The sequence below is a fragment of the Macaca fascicularis genome, chromosome 7, assembly GCF_037993035.2.
Source record: "Macaca fascicularis isolate 582-1 chromosome 7, T2T-MFA8v1.1".
In the NCBI taxonomy this organism is placed as follows: domain Eukaryota; kingdom Metazoa; phylum Chordata; class Mammalia; order Primates; family Cercopithecidae; genus Macaca; species Macaca fascicularis.
The window spans coordinates 53854907-53877654 of NC_088381.1; the positions used below are offsets into that span (position 1 = coordinate 53854907).

The following is a 22748-nucleotide window of genomic DNA, read 5'->3' on the forward strand; positions in this document are numbered from 1 at the left end:
TGTTTCAACACTTGCTGACTGCATACTCATTGCCAGGAGTTTAACACGCAATATTTCATTTAATAGCCACACAATTCTTTGGGATGTGTCAGAATCTTACATTTTACTGATAAGATAAGGAAACTGACACCCAAAGAAATTAATTAACTTGTCCAGGGTCACACAATAACAAAACAATAAGTTCTAGTCCATGCTTTCAATATTGCTCTTAACTGCTTCCCTAAATACCTTCCCAATGATGATCCAAACCCAACCCACATCATTACTTTCAACAATCCTGTTTCTTCATAGTTCCTGGGAACGGAATAGAAAATAAGCCAGATGATTTACTAGAGTACAGATCTCCAAGTATCCATTTATGACTCTGTAATATCAGAGAAAAGGGATGCAGGGCTGGGGGATATACACCTAGTACTAGAAAAAAATACCTTCAAGACTTCTCAATTTTTTCCATGTGGCCCATGTTTATCATAACTAGAAAATAATGTGTTATATTAAGGAGAAATGAGTTTTCTACCTGCATTAGTTAATACACAGGGTATCTGTCATGGAGTCTACTAATTTAAAAGAACTGAGCTGAACTGAAGACAGTTAGCATCAAGATCCATACATGGGCAATTTCTCTCTCATTTTTTTTAGTGTCGTTATTTCCGAGAACCTAGACTTACATAAATGTGGTTAAAAACAGTAAGTATTTACTCACTGCATGAGGCAATCAATCACTCAGGTGAGCTTAGAGTAGAATATAGCCAGAGAGTTAGCATGATGGAATACTACCAGGCTGTTATAAGCAGAAACCTCAATAAGCACATTTGCTTACTGAGAAATAAAATCACTCAATGTCACATGTTGGGCCAAAAGAGCCTCTTATAATGCATTTACTTAAAATTAAAATTAAATAAGTAATGGTCCTACTTCTGGCTCTCAAATATCATTTTCATGATATTTCTTACCTATTGTAATAATTGACATGCCTGGTTGAAATTTTCTTTAAAAATTATTTTACCACAAGTATTTTATATACTACCTTTCTTCAAGAGATATTTTTAGTATCTTTTGCACAGGTATGGACAAAAACTTAGGAGTATAAACATTTCTACCTGCATTAGTTAATAGACAGGATATGTCATGGAGTCTACTAATTTAAAAGAACTGAGCTGAACTGAAGGCAGCTAGCATCAAGATCCATACTTGGACATGGATGTTTTTGTTCCCTGAAATGTTTGAATGAAACCGATACTTGAGGGAAGTGTGCTATTTTACCGCTTTGAGTAACTTTCCTTAGCACTGTTTTAGGGAGGGGTGGTTAATCACAGTGTGTAGGTACAATACAAGTATTAAAACTGGCCTTTTCAATAAACAACACTCAAGAAATTATGCATCTACAAGGGCAAGAAAAACAAAATGAAGTCTCTACCTCACTTTTTTTTTTTTTTTTTAAGACAGAGTTTTGCTCTTTTTGCCCAGGCTGGAGTGTAATGGCGTAATCTTGGCTCACTGAAACCTTTGCTTCCCTGCAAACTTCACCTCCCAGTATTACTTTTTCTTTTTTTTTTTTTTTTTTTTTTAATATGAGGCAGAGGCCAGGTGTGGTGGCTCATGCCTGTAATCCCAGCACTTTGGGAGGCCAAGGCAGGTGGATCACCGAGGTCAGGAGTTCGAAACCCACCTGGCCAACATGGTGATCCCCATCTCTACCAAAAGTACAAAAAATTAGCCGGGTATGGTGGTGGGTGCCTGTAATCCCCCAGATACTCTGGAGGCTGAGGCAGGAGAATCACTTGAACCCAGGAGGAAGAGGTTGCAGTGAGCTAAGATTGCACCATTGCACTATAGCCTGGGCAACAAGAGCAAAACTTCATCTCAAAAAAAAAAAAAAAAAAAAAAAATTAATACCAAATGGACAAGAGACTAAAAATACAAGAATATCTTCTTAACTTTGCGATGGGATATTTTAAAAGGAGAGCAAAAACAATCTTTATAAAAGACAATATTGATAAATCTGACACACTAATATTAAGAAATTTTGTTCAAAGGAACCAAAAGACAATAAAAACACAGCTCAATAACAGGAGTAGATGTGTTTAATATATTTGAACAATCTAGGACTAGTGTCCAGAACACAAAGGAAATTCTAACAATCAGTAGAAAAATGTGTAAAAGATTTGAACAGGCATGTCACAAAAGAAGAATCCCAAATGGCCAATAAATATGAAAAGGTGCCTGAACCTATCTGCCAAAAGACAACTGTATGTTAAAATCTCAGCAAGATCTCACTGTCTACATACAGGAGTAGCAAAAATCAAAATGTCTGATAATAACAAGTGCTGGAAAGAAAGGAAGCAACAAGACTTTTATATACTGCTGGCAGAAATGCAAATTGGTACAATTTCTTTGGAAAACTGTTTAGCATTATCAAGAAAAGATAAAGAGAGGCATATGTTATGACCCAGGAACTCTGCTTGCTAGAGAAATTTTTGCACGAATACCAGGATACATGCTTACAGGCACATTTTTCATAAAAATAATCCAAATGTCCATCAACAGTGGAATGGATAAATACCACTGTGACAAATTCATACAATGGCACACTATATAGTAATGGAAACAAAACTGTACAACATAAATTCTCAAAAACATAAGTTTGATAGAAGGAAGCCATCAAAATATAGACAGTAGGATTCCATTTACATGAAGTTCAAAACTAGACATGTTTAACTAACAGATGGTGTTTAGAAACAGATCCTTAAGTGATAAAACCATAAAGAAAAGGAAGCCGTTTCTAAAAAGTCAAATTAATACTTTATCATAAAATGCAGAGAAATGAGTGTGATTAGCAAAATAAACAGGAGCAGACAAAAGCGTTCTGGAATGCTGACAATGCCCTATTTCTCAATTAGTAGTCACTGAGGTTTTTGCCTTCATAGTTTTCATTATTTTGTGCAAGTAAGTATCTGTGTACTGTATTACATAAGGCAAGGGGTTTCAAAGATACATTTTTAAATAGTCCAAAAATAGTTAGTTTACATAATCATAATAGAAAATACCACTGAACCCAGAGAAATACAAGCAACAATGGGAGAATATTATGAATACCTCTGTGCACATAAACTAGAAAATCTAGAAGAAGTGGATAAATTCTTGGACACATACACCCTCCCAAGACTGAACCAGGAAGACACTGAATTCCTGAACAGACCAATAATGAGCTCTGAAATGCAAGCAGTAATAAATAGCCAACCAACCCAAAAAAGCCCAGGATCAGAAGGATTCACAGTTGAAGTCTATCAGGTATACAAAGAAGAGCTGGTACTATTCCTACTGAAACTATTCCAAAAAATTGAGATGGAGGGACTCCCCACTAACTCATTCTATGAGGTCAGCATTATCCTGATACCAAAACCTAGAAGAGATACAACAAAGAAAACTTCAGGCCAATATCCTTGAAGAACATCAATGCAAAATTCTCAACAAAATACTAGCAATCCAAATCTAGCAGCACATCAAAAAGCTTACCCACCATAATGAAGTAGGTCTCATCTCTGGGAAGGAAGGTTGGTAACCTACAGAATGGGAGAAAACTTTTGCAAACTATGCATCCAACAAAGGCCTAATACCCAGCATCTATAAGGAGCTCAAACAAATTTACAAGATAAAAACCAATAACCCCATTAAAAAGTGGGCAAAGGCCATGAACAGACACTTCTCTAAAGAAGATATACAGGTAGCCAACAATCATTTTTAAAAAGTTCCACATCACTGATCATTAGAGAAATGCAAATCAAAACCACAATAATATATCATCTCACACAGTCAGAATGGCTATGATTAAAATGTTAAAAAATAACAGATGCTGGTGAGGTTGTGGAGAAAAAGGAATGCTTATACACTCAGTTTGATGAAGTTTGACTGCTGCACACAACTATCTAACCACCACCTAAAACAAAATACAGAACACTTTTTAATCACCCTAGAAATTTCCTTATGCCCCTTTCCAGTAAGTTATCCTTCTCTCAACACCTGCTTTTTGTTGTTTCTTTTTTAAAAATACAAACCATTTATAAGTTAAATCTGTCATATTCATGAAATAACAATTCAATTTTTCTTTATAGTAGTCTTCCAAGGGAGGCTAGCTGAAAAACGTCTGAAAAACGTCTTCATTTTACTTTGGGCTATATACTTGTCACCTTCTGACAAAACATGGGTGTCACGCCAGCTATATTCAGTTATGTATCAGTTGCAATGAGGAAACAACCATGTAAGCTGAGAACATAGTGAAGGGATCAAAATAAGAGATTCCTAGTATTGAATGCTTCCCATTTCTTCAGCTGAAGAATTCCAGCTGAAAATACAAGAAGCAGAACCATGGGGTTTGGAAGATGGGCAGTGTCTAGCAGGACCTGAACACAGTTTTCTGAATATAATTAGGTTGAAAAAGCTCTTAAGGCTTACTGATTTATCTCTCTGAGCCTAGACTATGTAACTATATGTTACACAGTCACAACAGTTGGCAAAAAGAGGAAAATGGTAGGGAAGAGTTTCTACCTTTCTACCTTATACAGGTATCTGTGAATGGAATTTTACAAGATAAGTTTTGAAAATACCAAAGCATGGCATGGTTTGCTATAGGTATTACAATGTAAATTGTGATTTCACATATCGCAATTCACTTCAAATCATCAATGCTGCCAGCTATGTTGTTTGCTTATTCAGATTCAAAAGAATCACAGCTGAATCTCTATTTAAATTTGGCAGGATTCTATAAAGTCAGGAAAGGCAATTGGACAAACTCCATGTCCAATCCATCTGCTTAAACTGTTTACTTATAGTAACAGCATACACATGTCTCATGTTACTGATAAACCACAGAAAAGCTTCTGGGATGCTGTTACTATCCAAACTTAAATGTAATGTTTATCATCACAAAGTAATGAGAAAAGTCAATGCAAATACAGATCACATTGACTTGGACCAAATTTAACACAATGGTAAGAATAAGGAAAATGCTTTTGCATATGTAAGACTATTTTTTTAAACTCTTTTTTGAAATAATTGAATATTTCGTCAATAAAAGGGTCTTTTATTTGGAGCAATTTATTTTACCTTAAATTCTGAAAATTAATTTTATTGTTAAACATAAACATACAGAAAAGTCAGAAAAAATAGCAAACCTGTATTTTAATTTTACAGAATTTTAAGAATAATTTTAATTTGAACAATGTGTAACCAGTATCCAGTCAAGAAAAAGAAAACTAGAAGCATAGAGGAAGCCACCTATATGACTCTTTCTGATCACACATCTCAACCTTCTCTCTGAACAATCACGATCCTGATTTTTAGGAAATTTCTTTTTCTATTTTCTTTACAGTTTTACCACCTATGTGTTATTCCAAAACAATACAGGTCCTTTTGTCTTTTCTTGAACTTTATATGACTGGAATTGTAACAGTATATATATTTTTTGGTGACTTGTTTCACTAAAGAGAGTTTGTGAGATACATACTGTTATCCATAGATGTAGTTCATTCATTTTTATTGTTGAATAATAATCCATTATATGAACATACCATAATTTGTATCTCCAGCTATTGATGGATTCTTGCACTATTTTCCATATGTGGTGATTATAAACAATGCTGCCATTGAACATTTGTGTATATCTTGCCTGGTGGATATATGCATTGCTTTCCATGGAGTGTATGCCTAAAAGTGAAATATGATACACATGTCTACAAATTTAGTAGACAACAGTAGACTGTTTGCTACAAGGTAGGCTCAACTTATGTTATCACGAACATTGTCTGTATGTTCCCATTGCTCTAGTTCTTTGCCAATACTTGGTATTTTCAATCTAATTTTTGTCATTCTGATAAGTGAATCACATTGTCACATTGAATTTTTAATTTGAATTATCCTGATTATTAAAGAGGTTGACTATCTACACATTTATTTTTTAGCTATTTGGATTTCTTTCAGAATGCCTATTCTCTTGACCATTATCCTACTGGTTTAGTTTGTTTTTGCATCTCATTAATTTGTAGGAATTCCTTACATACTCTGGATGCCACTCTTGTTGATTATATATAAAAAAAATATTCTTCCCTTCTATTGCTTGTCTTGTTACTCTCTTCCTGGTGTCTTTTGATGAACAAAAGTTCTTATTTTCAATGCAGTCCAATTTATCAAGTTTCCCTTTACTGTTAATTTCTTTTGTGTCATTTTCTTGTCCAGGTAAAACTCCGAGGTAAAGAAGAGATTAATCTATATTATCTTCTAAAAATTAGTTTTTTCTTTTTATATTTAGATCCATCTGGAATTAATTTTTTGTTTATGATGTGAGATACAGGTAACTTTTTTTTAAAAAACAAGGATATTCAATCATTATAGCCTTTATTCACTAAATAGAGCACACTTTCCCACAGTGTTCTGTGGTGCTTCCTTTTTCCATATGTGCATAGGCAAATACCTCACATTTCACAGATCAAGCATATATATACAAATGGTACTGTTTATGAATTCAATTATGTTCCATTCTTCTTTTTCTCCATCTTATCGCCAATAGTACACTATCCTAATTACTGTGGCTTTATAAAAAGCGTTTATACTTGGTAGAGCAAATCTTCCGTATCGTTCCCTCTCCCCCTGCGCCACAAGTCTCGCTCTGTTGCCCAGACTGGAGTGCAGTGGCATGATCTTGGCTCACTGCAACTTCTGACTCCTGGGTTTGAGCGATTCTCCTGTCTCAGTCTCCCAAGTAGCTGGGATTACAGGTGTCCACCACCACACCTGGTTAATTTTTTCTATTTTTAGTAGAAACGGGGTTTTGTCATGTTGGCCAGGCTGGTCTTGAACTCCTGTCGTCAAGTGATCCGCCCGTCTCAGCCTCCCAAAGTCCTGGTCATATTGTTCTTTTTCAACAGGGTTTTGCACACTGTTTCATTGGATCTTTGAAATTCCGTATTTTACAATCTGCGCCTAAATATTGTTCTTTAGAAATTCTAAATAGTGTTTTGGAATTTCCAAAGAACAAAGTATTGGACTTTTAAATGAGATTTCACTGAATCTACAAATAAGCTTGAGCAGAAAAGAAAAATATACCATAGTGAGTTTTCCAATCCATAAACATTATAGATTTACTCCTAGATATTTAATATTTTGGTAATATACAAATATAATTGATTTTTATATACTGCCCATTGTCTAGTATCCTTGTTAATCTAACTTATTTGTGCTAATATTTATCTGTAAATTATTTTACATTTTTTATGTATATCATTTGCTAACAATGACTATTTCACTTTTTCTCTCAAATCTTACAACTTTTATTTATTTTTCCACTAGTTAGAACCCCCATTTTAAGCAGAAGTGTTGACAGCAAATATTCTCTTTTGTACACAATTTCAAAGGGAAATTTTTCAACATTTCACCAGTAAATATTATTTTGCTATAATTTTTTTGGTAGATTCAATTAGTCAGATTAAGGAAATTCCATTCTATTCCTGGTTTACTATGAATCTTTACCATTAATTGATACTGAACTTACCAAACGCTTTTGCTGCGTCTTTTGAGATGATATTTTTTCTTTTCTTCTGTTAATATATCATAATTTTCCAATGTTAAAGCAAACTCAAGTATCTTGGATAAATCCAACTTTGTTGTGATATATTATCCTTATTAGATATTGCATGATTCAGTTTGCTAAAATTTTGTTTAGAAATTCTGACTCCACATTTATGAATGAGATTGGTTTACAATTTTACTTTCTTTAGTTTCGCTGTGACATTTGCGAATGTGGATTTCTTTTTATTTACCCTGCTTGGGCATAATTGGGCTTCTTGAATCTGTAAATTGATTTGTAAGTTTTGGAAAGTTCTAAATGATGATCACTTCAAATACTGTTTCTGCCCTATTTTCTTCTCTCTTTTCCTTTTGGAGCTCTAATTACACAGAAATTAGACATTTTCACCATATATTACATCCTTCTTATACTCTTCTCTTTATTTTCCATATCTTTTTCTCTCCATGCTCAGTCTGGATTCTTTCTTATGATCTATCTTCCAGTGCTTGGCTTATTCTACTGTTACCTCATCTATAATTTTTGTAACTTTTATTACTAAAATGTTCAGTTCTCAAATTCCAATTTTTTCTCAAATGTGCTATATATCTTTTAAAACAATTAATATTTATATCTTTGATCATGATAAGCATAGTTCTGGAGCCTCTGCAGGTCTGTTTCTATTGGTTTTTATGCATGTTGTCTTGTCCCTTTGTATGCTTAATTACCTTACTCTACCAAACACTACATTTGAAATTTATTTTGTTGAGATAATTTGAGGCTTAGGTTGCTATTATCTTTCTCCAAAATAAATTTTCCAATTGCTTCTGTTAGCCACCTGGGGTATTAGCAATTTAGAATCATTTTAATCTTTTTTCAGTGATTTGGATTTTCCCAGCCACCTACATGATTTGAAACTGAGTTGTCTGTGTAATGACTGGTGTACTTCCTGTCCACCCTTTTTCCTTGTACAGTCCTTTAAGATCCCAAACCAAAACATGAGTTTTTTTTTTGCCATAGTCCCTACCATTGATTGTCCTAGATGCCAATATTTTTTTTTTCTCATCAGTCCTGCAAACAGTCTCAAAGGAACTAATCAAACTCATGTCCACTTCTTTTGGATCATCAATGGTACCTAGTCCAAAAATGTCAAATTTCTGGATCTTGGTCCAGTAATTATTCATTACCCTGTTTGCAGTTCAGTTTTATTTCATATTTTATCTAGTTTTATTGTCATCAGTGGAAGGACAGTTCTGAATTACCTACTGTCACTACTGCTAAGTCCATTCCTATAGAAATTTTCAAGCTTGCCTTTTACTTCCTCAGAAGATAGCAAGCATAGTTTTGTAATCTGTGACTAGTAATAACAGAGCCTTGCAGTTCTAGTTTCTGCTTACTCATCACGACTTACTTACTTTTGGGCTTATCTTTTCACTATGGCTACTTGTCCTTGTAAAATTGTTTAACAGAAAGTATCTGAGGCCTAGAATGAAGGTGTCTTCTTCCAATGAGGATTTGTATTCTCTTCTAATTGATTCCTAAAGACACCACAAGTCAATCTAGGACAACTTTAAACTCAATTCACCATCTGAAATAATACAGGTGATGTGAATTTGAGCAGCAAATCTATGCCAGGGGTTGGACTATGGGTATAAATTCTGCATTGTGCCAAAGTGCTTTCTTCATAGTCCTGAGAGTGGGATGCAAAGGTTCATCATTATGTGATGGAGTAGGCTGATGTGGTCTTATCTTCATGAAAGGAAAATCGGAAAAATCTCCTATTAGACCTCATACTTAGGCAGCCCTTATACTTTTACTTTCATCACCTTACACGATGACGCCTGTAAACCACAACCCACATTTGCCAATCTGGCACATGTTTTTTTGGGGCACAACTTTCTAAATTCTTGCTTTTTCCTTGGACTGGGAATTCTTTAATTTCTTCTTAGCTATTTGATGCTTTTAAGAAAACTGCTTTCTTCCCCACCCAGCATTTTCAGATATTTTTGTCGGAAGAGTTGGTACCAGTACCCTAGACCAAAGTATGTTAGTAAACAGAAGCAGCTTAAGATATTTTTAAAAGCATAACACATAAATAAAGCTTACACACTTTTAATTTCTGAATGAAATCAGAAAACCCAAAAAAACAGAAGGAACCTGAAATGCATAGTAAGTACTACAAAACCCGGGTCTCCTCAGTTTCCTGACCCCTTCCATGACAAGAGCATTTCTATACATCACAAGTTTAATCCATTAGGTCTAAAGTAGTTCTCCGAACTTTAGAAAAATTATCTAAAGAAACACTGTGTCAAGCGATAGTAGAAAGCATCCATGTTTTGAGGTCTAAATTAAGCAAATAAAGACCTCAAGATTCATCTCTCACCATTCCTCCATTAGTGCTTACACTTGTCCAAGTTCTACTGTCTTACCTTGTCTCTTCTAGACTGTCTTCAAATATCCTTCACTGGGTACCTGGCTTTGGCTCTAATGAGTTTGTTACTCCAGGCAGTTTTCCAAACAAAAAGGAATGGCTATTTACAATTCCTAGACTGAAATCATAAATATCATCAGCTGAATTACACTGAAATGTCAGTATTACTCTACAGAAGTCTTCATAACGTGAGTGTGTCTTGGCTAGGTAAAAAGGATTTCAGTTTAAAAGGAGCAAAAGGATCTTATTGTAGGTAAGTCTAAACTCTTAGGTGGTCCTGCAGTGTATACTCTGAGGACAGCTTTACAGCAAGGTTCCTGACACAGACCATTTAGACTGGGAGCCAGACAACATTTTTCTCCCCCAAATTATAAGAAACCAGAGGTATTTCAGTAAATTGCCCCTTTGTGAAGGAAATAACTTTAGGTGAATTTTGATACTGAATACCTTTCTTATATATATATAGATCATTTTGCCTTTTCCTCAAAAGTTCTATTACTTTAACCTAAAACAATATTCATGAGATAAGATACGTGTAGCAGTGTCTTCAAGCAATTGCCTTTTAATTCAAAGTACTCTATCCTTTACAAAAATAATCAGTATATAATAATTTTAAAAAAGATCAGAGATTTTTCCCAAAGCACATTGAATCTTTAAATACTGCATTCTAGCAAATGTGTGACAACTACCAGTTTCTGAACCTCTGGTATCCTGAAAGGGATGTGTTACACACAAGAACTGACTTTACAGCTCTGTCCTATTCAGTGAATAGGCTGCTTTCGGTTTCTTCAGATGACTGTACTATCTGATGCCAAAATGTAGTTGAGCACTACCTTATAAAGTTGGACATTCATATGCCTGAGAACCCCACAATTCCACCATTGAGACATATGCCTTAGACTAGAGCAGTGATTCTCAAAATACGGTCCTTGGACTAGCAGCATCAATATCACTTAGGAACTTCTTAGGAATACAAATTCTCCAGACCCACCCTAAACCTACTTAATCAGAAATCTGGGGCAGGAGCCGGGGGCAGCAATCTGTGTTTTAACAAGTTCTCTAGGCAATTCTGATGCAGACGAAAGACTGAGACCCCCAACTTTAAAGAAATTCTTGTTTATTTACTCTGATACAAGAATGTTTGAGCAGCACTGTTTGCCCATGCTTGTGTGCACTCTCTCTCTCTCTCTCACATACATACACAAACTCTCTCTCTCTGAAATGTCCATTGTCAGAACAGATTTAAAAACTGTAGTATTAATACAACGAAGGACTTACTCTACAGCAGAGAAAAGCAATGAAAAACAGCTATAAGGCTAAAAACTTAGAACCATAATTTTGACTGAAAAAATAATTGCAGAAGTCTATTGTACAATATTTTATGAAGGTCAAAACTAACTAACGTTATTTGACAATACATTTACGTGATAAAGCAATAAAGCTATTTCTAAAAAACAATGATACACCTTTAATGCTGTACAGTATTCCCTTTAAAGGAATCAGGAATGGGGTGAGAAAGGATCATATTGAGAACCACAAATGTAGTGGTAACAATCTTACTCCTAAATTGGGTGGTGAGTTCACAGCTGTTCACTGTATTTATGTTATTTTTATTATAATTTCTTTTGTATATATCAAATATAACATAATAACCTTTAAACCTAGAAAACAAAACAAAAAAACAAAAACTACAGCTAATAAATGAAAATAGCCATTACTTTAAATAGAAAATTAGAAACCACCTAAATATTATACTTTATGTAAAATGTGATATGTTCATTCCATTAAAGGTTTTTAAAGACACGATAAAGTATTTATGATAAAACAATGTAAAAAAGTCCAGTAAAATGTTTAGAAGAAGATACCATAAAATGTTATCAGTTGATATTACAGGAAGTTTTATTTCTTCTTTGTACATTTAACATTTTCCTATAGTGAATAATAAATACTTTAAAAATCACTGAGGATATTTAAACTATAATTGAGATATTTAATGATTCTAAGTCATTAAAGAAAACTGCCAAATCTGTTGGAATCAGGGGATATTGGTGTTTGTAGAAATTTGGTTGTGATTTATTAGGCTTTATAATTCAAAGTTTTCTATTTTCTGCTATAGAGTCATACATCTTTATTATTGTGATTCCTGACAAAATAATTTCAGTTTGTTTGTGTGGGAAAAATATGACTGAGGAAACCATGATCTAAAGAGGACTTCAATTTAAAAAACCTGAAAATAACTTCATTTAAACAACTGAAAAGAACAAAAGTAAAAAAAGAAAAGTACATCTATTATTAACTAGCTTTAAAAAACAGAAGAAAGGCATATACTGAGTCTGCCTTATAGCTCTATGTACTGTCATAGTGAGAAAGGATCACAAAGATTAAGGTTAAAAAATCAGAGATTAGTTACACACCTCTTTTTCCAGTATTCTAGTGATCTCTCCTAGGGTCCGATCCAAAGCAGACACTTTATTGTTCGCCCATGAGCCACTGTCTTGTACTTGCAGTTGTTTTAGAAGATCTTTGGCTAATCGCTGAAGCCTTTAATACCAAATGAAAGGAAAGAATGACATTAATGAATTAGACTATAATGCTTCATTTCCCAAAATATCTTGAAACACAAGTTACTTTGAGTATTGTATTTGAAAATGCTTCACAGAGCACCTGAAGCAGTCACCCTGTGGTGCAGACAAAGAGTCTATGCACTTGGGAGACAGGAAGCACAGTGACAGAGGGACGTTGCATTGGAACTCAGTGCTAGCCTGTTACAGTGGAAAGCAACAGGACAGAATTCAGCTGGCCCCCACAGAGAGAGCATTTAGACTAGCCTTAGAGAGCAGGGAATCGCCCATCCTAGCAGTCGGAACTTGAGCTCCAGCAAGCCTTGTTACTGCAGGTTAAAGTGTTCTGGGGACCTAAATAAACTTGAAAGGAGGTTTAAGCCACAAGAACTGCAATTCCTGGGCAAGTCCTGGCGTTGTGCTGGGCTCGGAGTCAGTGAACTTGGGAAGAACGTGACCTATGAGACCAGCCAGGGCAGCCAAGGGAGTGTTTGCACCCACTGCCCCCAACCCCAGGCAGCTCACAACTCTGGTACAGATTCCTTCCCTATGCTTGAGTAAAGGGGAGGGAAGAGTAAAGAGGACTCTGTGCCAGGCACAGTGGCTCATACCTATAATCCCAGTGCTTTGGGAGGCTGAGGCAGGAGGATTGCTTGGGCCCAGGAGTTCGATACCAGCCTGGGCAACATGGTGAAAGCCTGTCTCTACCAAAAAATACAAAAATTAGCTGGGTGTGGTGGCACACACTTGTAGTCCCACCTACTCGGGAGGCTGATGAGGCAGGATCGATTGAGTTTCAAAAGTCAAGGCGGCAGTGAGCTATGATTTCATGCTACTGTACTCTAGCCTGGGTGAAAAAGCAAGGCCCTGTCTCAAAAAAAAAAAAAAAAAAAAAAAAAGAGGACTTTGTCTTGCAACTTGGAAACCAGCTCAGCCATAGTAGGACAGAATAACTGGGCAGAATCCTGAGGCTCCCATTCCAGGCCCTAGCTCCTGGATGGTATTTTAAGACATATCCTGGGCAAAAATGGAATGGGCTACCTTAAAGGGAAAGACCCAGTCCTGGAAGGATTTGTCATCTGCTGACAAAAGAGTACTTGGGCCCTGACGAGTTAGCAGTGGTAGCCAGGAAGCACTCGCCAAGGGCCTTGGGTGAGACTCAGAGACATGATGGCTTCAGATGGGATACAGCACATTCCCAGCTGTGGTGGCTACGGGACAGACTACTTCTGCTTGAGAAAAGGGGAGGGAAGAGTAAGGGAACTTTGTTTTGCAGCTTAGGTATCAGCTTGACCACAGTCAGGTAGAGCAATAAATGGGTTCTTGAGGTCCCTGATTCCCCAGGCCTTGGCTCTTGGATGGTATTTCTGAACCTGACCTGGGCCACAGGGGAGCCACTGTCTTGAATGGAAAGGCCCAGGTCAGGCAGCATACACCACAAACTGAATGAAGAGCCCTTGGGCTTGAGTGAATACTGGCAGTAGCTAGGCAGTACTCACCATGGGCCTGGGGTGGTAGCGGCCACAGAAAGAGACTCCTATGACTATAGAAAGGGGAGGGAAGAGTGGGAAGGACCTTGTCTTATGGTTTGGGTGTCAACTCAACCACAGTAGAACAGAGCACTAGGTTGATTCCTAATGTTTCTGACTCTAGGCCCTGGCTCCTGGATGGCACATCTGGACCTGCTCAGGTCAGGTAGAACTTGCTGCACTGAAGGGAGATACATAACCCTGGCCGGTTTTGCCACCTGCTGATTGTAGAGCCCTAGGGAGACTTCAGCAAACAAAGGTGGTAGCCAGGCAGTGGTTACTGCAAGCCTTGGGAGAGACACAGTAATCTGTGCTTCAGGTCTGACCTAGCACAGGCCCAGTGGTGGGGGCTACAGGGGTGCTTGTGTCAACCTTCATCCAGCTGCAAGTAGCTCAGCACAGAGAGAGAGACTCCATTTGTTTGGGAGAAAATAAGGGAAGAGAACAAGAATTTCTGCCTAGTTGTCCAGAAAATTCTGGATCTTATCCAAGACCACCAAGGCAGTACCTCTACGAGTCTATAAGAGTTATAGTGTTACTGGGCTTGGGGTTCCCCCAAATGCAGATATAACTGCGGTGGCCAATAACTTAGGTTTCAACACCCAAGTCCCTTTGGATACCTGGAAAGCATTCCCAAGAAGGACGGGGACAGACAAGCCTACACTGTGAAGACTACAATAAATACCTAACTCTTCAATGCCAGACACCTACAAACACCCAATACGATCTCACCTAATGAACTAAATAAGGCACCAGGGACCAATCCTGGAGAAACAGAGACAAGTGACCTTTCCGGCAGAGAATTCAAAATAGTTGTTTTGATGAAACTCAAAGAAATTCAAGATAACACACAGAAGGAATTCAGAATTCTATCAGATACATTTAGCGAAGAGATGAAAATAATTAAAAATAATCTTTGGGAGGCCAAGGCAGGCAGATCTACAAGGTCAGGAGATCGAGACTATCCTGGCTAACACGTTGAAACCCTGTCTTGACTAAAAATACAAAAAATTAGCTGGGTATGATGGCAGGCACCTACAATTCCAGCTAGTCAGTAGCTGAGGCAGGAGAATGGCGTGAACCCAGGAGGCGGAGCTTGCAGTGAGCCAAGGTCGCACCACTGCACTCCAGCCTGGGTGACAGAGCAAGACCCCGTCTCAAAATAAATAAATAAATAAATAATAATCAAGCAGAATCTCTGGAGGTGAAAAATGCAACTGACCTACTGAAGAATGTATCAGAGTCTCTTACCAGCAGAAATGATCAAGCAGAAGAATTAGTGACCCTGAAGACAGGCTATTTGAAAACAGTCAGAGGAGACAAAGAGAAGGTAGAGAGAAAGACCAGGCAGAAAGTTTACTCAAAGGGATAATAACAGAACTTGGGAAACCTAGAGAAAGATATCAATAATCAAGTACAAAAAAGTTACAGAACTAGATTTAACCCAAATAAGATTATATCAAGACATTTAATATGCAAACTCCCAAAGGTCAAGGATTTTAAAAAGCATTCTATAGAGGCCAGGCACAGTGACTCATGCCTGTAATTCCAGCACTTTGGGAGACCAAGGCAGGCAGATCACCTAAGGCCAGGAGTTCGAGACCAGTCTGGCCAACGTGGCAAAACCCCATCTCTACTAAAAATACAAAAATTAGCTGGCATGGTGGCACACACCTGTAATCCCAGCTACTCAGGGAGCTGAGGCACGAGAATTGCTTGGACCTGGGAGGCAGAGGTTGCAGTAAGCTGAGATTGTACCACTGCACTCTAGCCTGGGTGACAGAGTGAGGTTCTGTTTAAATAAATAAAATAGCATTCTAAAAGCAAGAAAAAAGAAATAACATAAAATGGAGCTCCAATATGGCTGTGGCAGCACACTTTTCAGTGGAAACTTTAAAGGCCAGGAGACAGTGGCATTTTGTTATTTATTTAAAGAGTTGAAGGAAAAAACCTTTTATTTGAGAATATTATATCCAGCAAAAATATCCTTCAAACATGAAGGAGAAATAAAGACTTCCCCAGAAAAACAAAAGCTGAGGAATTTCATCAACACAGGACCTTTCCTATATGAAATGCTAACAAATTATTCAACATGAAAGAAAAGGATGTTAATAAGCAATATGAAATCATCCGAAGGTGCAAAACTCACTGGTAATAGTAAGCACACAGAAAAACACAGACTATTATAACACTATAATTGTAGTATATAAACTATTCATATTGTGAGTAGAAAGACTAAAAGATGAACCAATAAAAAATAACTACGTTTTAAGATATAGTACAAAAAGTGAAAAAGCAGAGGGATGAAGTTAAAATGTAAAGTTTTTATTAGTTTTTCCTTTGCTTGTTATTTAGTTTTTTTATGCAATTGGTGTTAAGTTGTCATCAGTTTAAAATAATGGGTTATAAAATATCAATTGCAAGCTTCGTGGTAACCTCAAACCAAAAACCACACAACAGATTCATATAAATAAAAGCAATAAATCAAAACACATTGCTAAAGAAAAATTACCTTCACTACGAGAAAGGAAGAAAAGAAGGAAAAGACCACAAAGTAACCAGAAAACAAATAACAAAATGGCATAAGTCCTTACTTATCAATAACTGGATGTAAATGGAATAAGCTCTTCAATCAAAAGACATGCAATGGCTGAATGGATTAAAACAAGAAGATCCAACTATTTGTTGCCTCCAAGAAACACACTTCTCCTATAAAGACACGCAGACTGAAAATAAAGGGATGGAAAAACATATTACATGAAAATGGAAACCAAACAAGAGTACAAGTAGCTATACTTATATTAGAAAAAATACATTTCAAGACAAAACTATAGAGACAAATAATGTCATTATACAATAATAAAAGGGTCAATTCAGTAAAACAATATAATAATTATAAATATATATGCACTGAATACTGGAGCACACAGATACGTAAAGCAAGTATGATTAGAACTAAAGAGAGAGACAGACCCCAATACAGTAACAGCTGGAGACTTCAGTGCCCCACTTTTAGCACTGGACAGATCATCCAGACAGAATATCAACAAAGAAACACTGGATTTAATCTAAACCATAAACAAAATGGACCTAATAGATATTTACAGAACATTTCATCCAATGGCTGAAGAATACACATTCTTCTCCTTAGCACATGGATCATTCTCATGAACAGATCAAGTGTTGGACCACAAAATAAGTCTTAAAAACTTCAAAAACCTGAAATTACATCAATAGTCTTCTCTGACAAAACTAGAATAAAACTAGAAATCAATAAGAGGAATTTTGGAAACTATACAAACACATGGAAATTAAACCACATGGTCCTGAATGACCAGTGGGTTAATGCAGAAGTTGATTAAAAAATCAATAATTTTCTTGAAACAGCTGTGTGTGGTGGCTGATGTCTATAATCCTAGCACTTTGGGAGGCTAAGATAGAAGGACCCCTTGAAGCCAGGAGTTTGAGGCTAGTCTGAACAGGAAAGCAAGACCCCATCTCCACACATAAAAAAAAAATTCTTGAAAATATTATAATGGAAACATAATATAACAAGACCTATAGTGTTATATTATATTATAAGGATATAGTGAAAGCAGTACTAAGAGGAAAGTTTATACCTATAAGCATTTATATCAAAAAAGTAGAAAAACTTAAAATAAAAAACCTATAGCTACATCTTAAAGAGCTAGAAAAGCAAGAACAATCCAAACCCCAAATTAGTAGAAGAAAAGAAATTACAAAGATCAGAGCAGAAATGAATGGAATTGAAAGAAAATCATATAATCAGTGAAATAAGAAGTTTGTTTTTTGAAAAGATAAAATCAACAAACCTTTAGTCAGACTAAGAAGAAAAAGACCCAAATAAATAAAATCAGAGATGAAAAAAGAGACATTACAACCAAAACCACAGAAATTTAAAGGATCATTAGAGGCTACCATGAGCAACTACATGTCAATAAATTGGAAAGCCTAGCAGAAATAAGTAAATTCCTACACATATACAACCAACCAAGGCTGAACTACGAAGAAATCTAAAATCTGAAGAGACCAATAACAACTAATGAGATTGAAGCCATAACAAAAAGTCTCCCAGAAAAAAAAAAAGTCCAGGACCTGATGGCTTCACTGCTGAGTTTAACCAGATATTTAAAGAAGTAATATCAATCTTACTCAAACAATTCTAAAAAGTGGAGGAGAAGAGAATATTTTCAAACTCATTCTAGGAGGTCAGTGTTATCCTGATATCAAAACCAGACAAAGACACACAAAAAGAAAACTATAGGTCAATATCCCTGATGAACATTGATATAAAAATCCTCAACAAAATACAAGCAAATGGAATTCAACAACACATTAAAAAGATCATTCATCGTGACCAAATGAGATTTATCCCAAGGATGCAAGGATGGTTCAACATATGCAAAGCAATGTGATACATCATATCAACAGAATGAAGGACAAAAACAACATAATCATTTCAAAGGATGCTGAAAAAGCAAGACAGAGTCTCGCTCTGTTGCCCAGGCTGGAGTGCAGTGGTGTGACTCAGCTCACTACAACCTCCGCCTCCCAGGTTCAAGCCATTCTCGTACCTCAGCCTCCAGACTAGCTGGAACTACAGGCTCACACCACCATGCCCAGCTAAGCTTTTGTATTTTAGTAGAGAAGGGGTTTCACCAGCCTGTTGCCCAGGCTGGTCTCAAACTCCTGAGCTCAGGCAATCCACCTGCCACAGCCTCCCAACGTGCCAGGATTACAGGTGTGAGCCACCGTGCCTGGTCTGAAAAAGCATTTGATAAAATTCAGCGTTCATTCATGATAAAAACCTTCAAAAAACTGTATATAGAAAGAACATACCTCAACACAATAAAAAACATATATGACAGACACAGAGCTAGTATACTCAACAGAGAAATGCTAAAAGCCTCTCCTCTAAGAACTGAAACAAAACAAGGATACCTACTTTCACCACCGTTATTTAACATACTCCTGGAAGTCCTACCTAGACCAACTGGACAAGAGAAAGAAATGAAGGGCATCCAAATTGAAAAATAAAAAGTCAAATTATCCTTATTTGCAGATGATATGATCTTATGTTTGGAAAAACCTAAAGACTCCACCAAAAAACTATTAGAACTAATAAACAAATTCAGTAAAACTGCAGTATATAAAATCAACATATGAAAATCACTAGCATTTCCACATCCCGACAGCAAGCAATCTGAAAAAGTCAAGAAACTAATCGTATTTACAATAGCTTCAAATAAAACAAAACACCTAGAAATTAACCAAAGAAATAAATGATCTCTACAATGAAAACTATACAACACTGATGTAAGAAACTGAAGAAGACACAAATAAATGGAAAGGTATTCCATGTTCATGGAATGAAAGAATATTGTTAAAATGTCTATACTATCTAAAGTAATCTACAGTTTCAATGTAATCTCTATCAAAATACCAATGAAATAAGTATTTTTCTATTTCACAGAAATTGAAAAAGCAATTCTAAAACCTATATGGAAGTACAAAGGATGCAAAATAGCCAAAGCTATTCTGAGCAAAAATAACAAAACAGAAGGAGTCACGCTATCTGACCTCAAAAGTATACTACAAAGCTATAGTAACCAAAACAGCATGGTACTTACATAAATACAGATACATAGTCCAGTGGAACAGAATAGAGAATGTGGAAACAAATCCTTACATCTATGGAGAACTCATTTTTGACAATGTCACGAAGAATATACATTGAGGAAAAGACAGTCTCAGGACAGTCCCTTCAATAAATGGTGCTGAAAAAACTGGATATCCATATTCAAAAGAATGAAACTAGTAACCTATCTCTTGTCATATACAAAAATCAAATCAAAGGGAATTAAAGACTTAAATCTAAGACTTCAAGCTATGAAACTATTACAAGAAAACACTAAAGAAATTCTCCAGTATATTGGACTGAGCAAAGATTTCTTGAGTGTAGGCCAGGTGCGGTGGCTCACTCCTGTAATCCCAGCACTTTGGGAAGCTAAGGCGGGCGGCTCACGAGGTCAGGAATTCGAGACCAGTCTGGTCAACATAATGAAACCCTGTCTCTACCAAAAATAAAAAAATTAGCCAGACATGGTGGCATGTGGATGTAGGCCCAGCTACTCAGGAGGCTGAGGCAAGAGATTTGCTTGAACCTGGAAGGTGAAGGTTGCAGTGAGCCGAGATTGAGCCACTGCACTCCAGCCCGGGCAACAGAGTGAGACACCGACTCAAAAAAAAAAAAAAGGTGGGCAGAGAAAGATGGCCGAATAGGAACAGCTCCAGTCTCCAACTCCCAGCGCGAGCGACACAGAAGACCGGTGATTTCTGCATTTTCTTTTTTTTTTTTTTTGAGATGGAGTCTCGCTCTGTCGCCCAGGCTGGAGTGCAGTGGCGCGATCTCGGCTCACTGCAAGCTCCGCCTCCCGGGTTCACGCCATTCTCCTGCCTCAGCCTCCCGAGTAATTGGGACTACAGGCGCCCACAACCGCGCCCGGCTAATTTTTTGTATTTTTAGTAGAGACGGGGTTTCACCGTGGTCTCGATCTCCTGACCTTGTGATCCGCCCGCCTCGGCCTCCCAAAGTGCTGGGATTACAGGCGTGAGCCACTGCGCCCGGCCGATTTCTGCATTTTCAACTGAGGTACTGCGTTCATCTCACTGGGGAGTGCCAGACGATCGGTGCTGGTCAGCTGCTGCAGCCCGACCAGCAAGAGCTGAAGCAGGGCGAGGCATTGCCTCACCTGGGAAGCACAAGGGGGAAGGGAATCCCTTTTCCTAGCCAGGGGAACTGAGACACACAACACCTGGAAAATCGGGTAACTCCCACCCCAATACTGCGCTTTAAGCAAACAGGCACACCAGGAGATCATATCCCACACCTGGCCGGGAGGGTCCCACACCCACGGAGCCTCCCTCACTGCTAGCACAGCAGTCTGTGATCTACCAGCAAGGCAGCAGCGAGGCTGGGGGAGGGGCGCCCACCATTGCTGAGGCTTAAGTAGGTAAACAAAGCTGCTGGGAAGCTCGAACTGGGTGGAGCTCACAGCAGCTCAAGGAAACCTGCCTGTCTCTGTAGACTCCACCTCTGGGGACGGGCAATAACAAACTCAGCCGAAACCTCTGCAGACGCAAACGACTCTGTCTGACAGCTTTGAAGTGAGCAGTGGATCTCCCAACACGGAGGTTGAGATCTGAGAACGGACAGACTCCCTGCTCAAGTGGGTCCCTGACCCCTGAGTAGCCTAACTGGGAGTCATCCCCCACTAGGGGCAGTCTGACACCCCACACCTCACAGGGTGGAGTACACCCCTGAGAGGAAGCTTCCAAAGCAAGAATCAGACAGGTACACTCACTGTTCAGAAATACTCTATCTTCTGCAGCCTCTGCTGCTGATACCCAGGCAAACAGGGTCTGGAGTGGACCTCAAGCAATCTCCAACAGACCTACAGCTGAGGGTCCTGACTGTTAGAAGGAAAACTATCAAACAGCAAGGAAACCTACACCAAAACCCCATCAGTACATCACCATCATCAAAGACCAGAGGCAGATAAAACCACAAAGATGGGGAAAAAGCAGGGCAGAAAAGCTGGAAATTCAAAAAACAAGAGCGCATCTCCCCCGGCAAAGGAGCGCAGCTCATCGCCAGCAACGGATCAAAGCTGGACGGAGAATGACTTTGATGAGATGAGAGAAGAAGGCTTCAGTCCATCAAATTTCTCAGAGCTAAAGGAGGAATTACGTACCCAGCGCAAAGAAACTAAAAATCTTGAAAAAAAAGTGGAAGAATTGATGGCTAGAGTAATTAATGCAGAGAAGGCCATAAACGAACTGACAGAAGTGAAAACCATGACACGAGAAATACGTGACAAATGCACAAGCTTCAGTAACCGACTCGATCAACTGGAAGAAAGAGTATCTGCGATTGAGGATCAAATGAATGAAATGAAGCGAGAAGAGAAACCAAAATAAAAAAGAAGAAAAAGAAATGAACAAAGCCTGCAAGAAGTATGGGATTATGTAAAAAGACCAAATCTACGTCTGATTGGGGTGCCTGAAAGTGAGGGGGAAAATGGAACCAAGTTGGAAAACACTCTTCAGGATATCCTCCAGGAGAACTTCCCCAACCTAGTAGGGCAGGCCAACATTCAAATCCAGGAAATACAGAGAACGCCACAAAGATACTCCTGGAGAAGAGCAACTCCAAGACACATAACTGCCAGATTCACCAAAGTTGAAATGAAGGAAAAAATCTTAAGGGCAGCCAGAGAGAAAGGTCGGGTTACCCACAAAGGGAAGCCCATCAGACTAACAGCAGATCTCTCGGCAGAAACTCTCCAAGCCAGAAGAGAGTGGGGGCCAATATTCAACATTCTTAAAGAATTTTAAACCCAGAATTTCATATCCAGCCAAACTAAGTTTCATAAGTGAAGGAGAAATAAAATCCTTTACAGATAAGCAAATGCTTAGAGATTTTGTCACCACTAGGCCTGCCTTACAAGAGACCCTGAAGGAAGCACTAAACATGGAAAGGAACAACCGGTACCAGCCATTGCAAAAACATGCCAAAATGTAAAGACCATTGAGGCTAGGAAGAAACTGCATCAACTAACGAGCAAAATAACCAGTTAATATCATAATGG

At 37.7% G+C, this 22748-nt stretch overlaps 1 protein-coding gene across 24 annotated transcripts in view; it reads right to left on the reverse strand.

The window, feature by feature from the left end:
• Positions 1-22748, reverse strand: part of SCAPER (S-phase cyclin A associated protein in the ER) — a 557109-nt gene that overhangs the window by 213753 nt on the left and 320608 nt on the right. For 23 of the 24 annotated variants that reach the window (XM_005560160.5, XM_065548231.2, XM_073996464.1 and 20 more), the window contains one exon: positions 12401-12527. In XM_005560160.5, coding sequence (XP_005560217.3) covers positions 12401-12527 — 127 coding nt within the window. Of the gene's footprint in view, positions 1-12400; positions 12528-16675; positions 16803-22748 lie in introns of those variants that run through there. The other variant, XM_073996475.1, reaches the window with a different exon arrangement.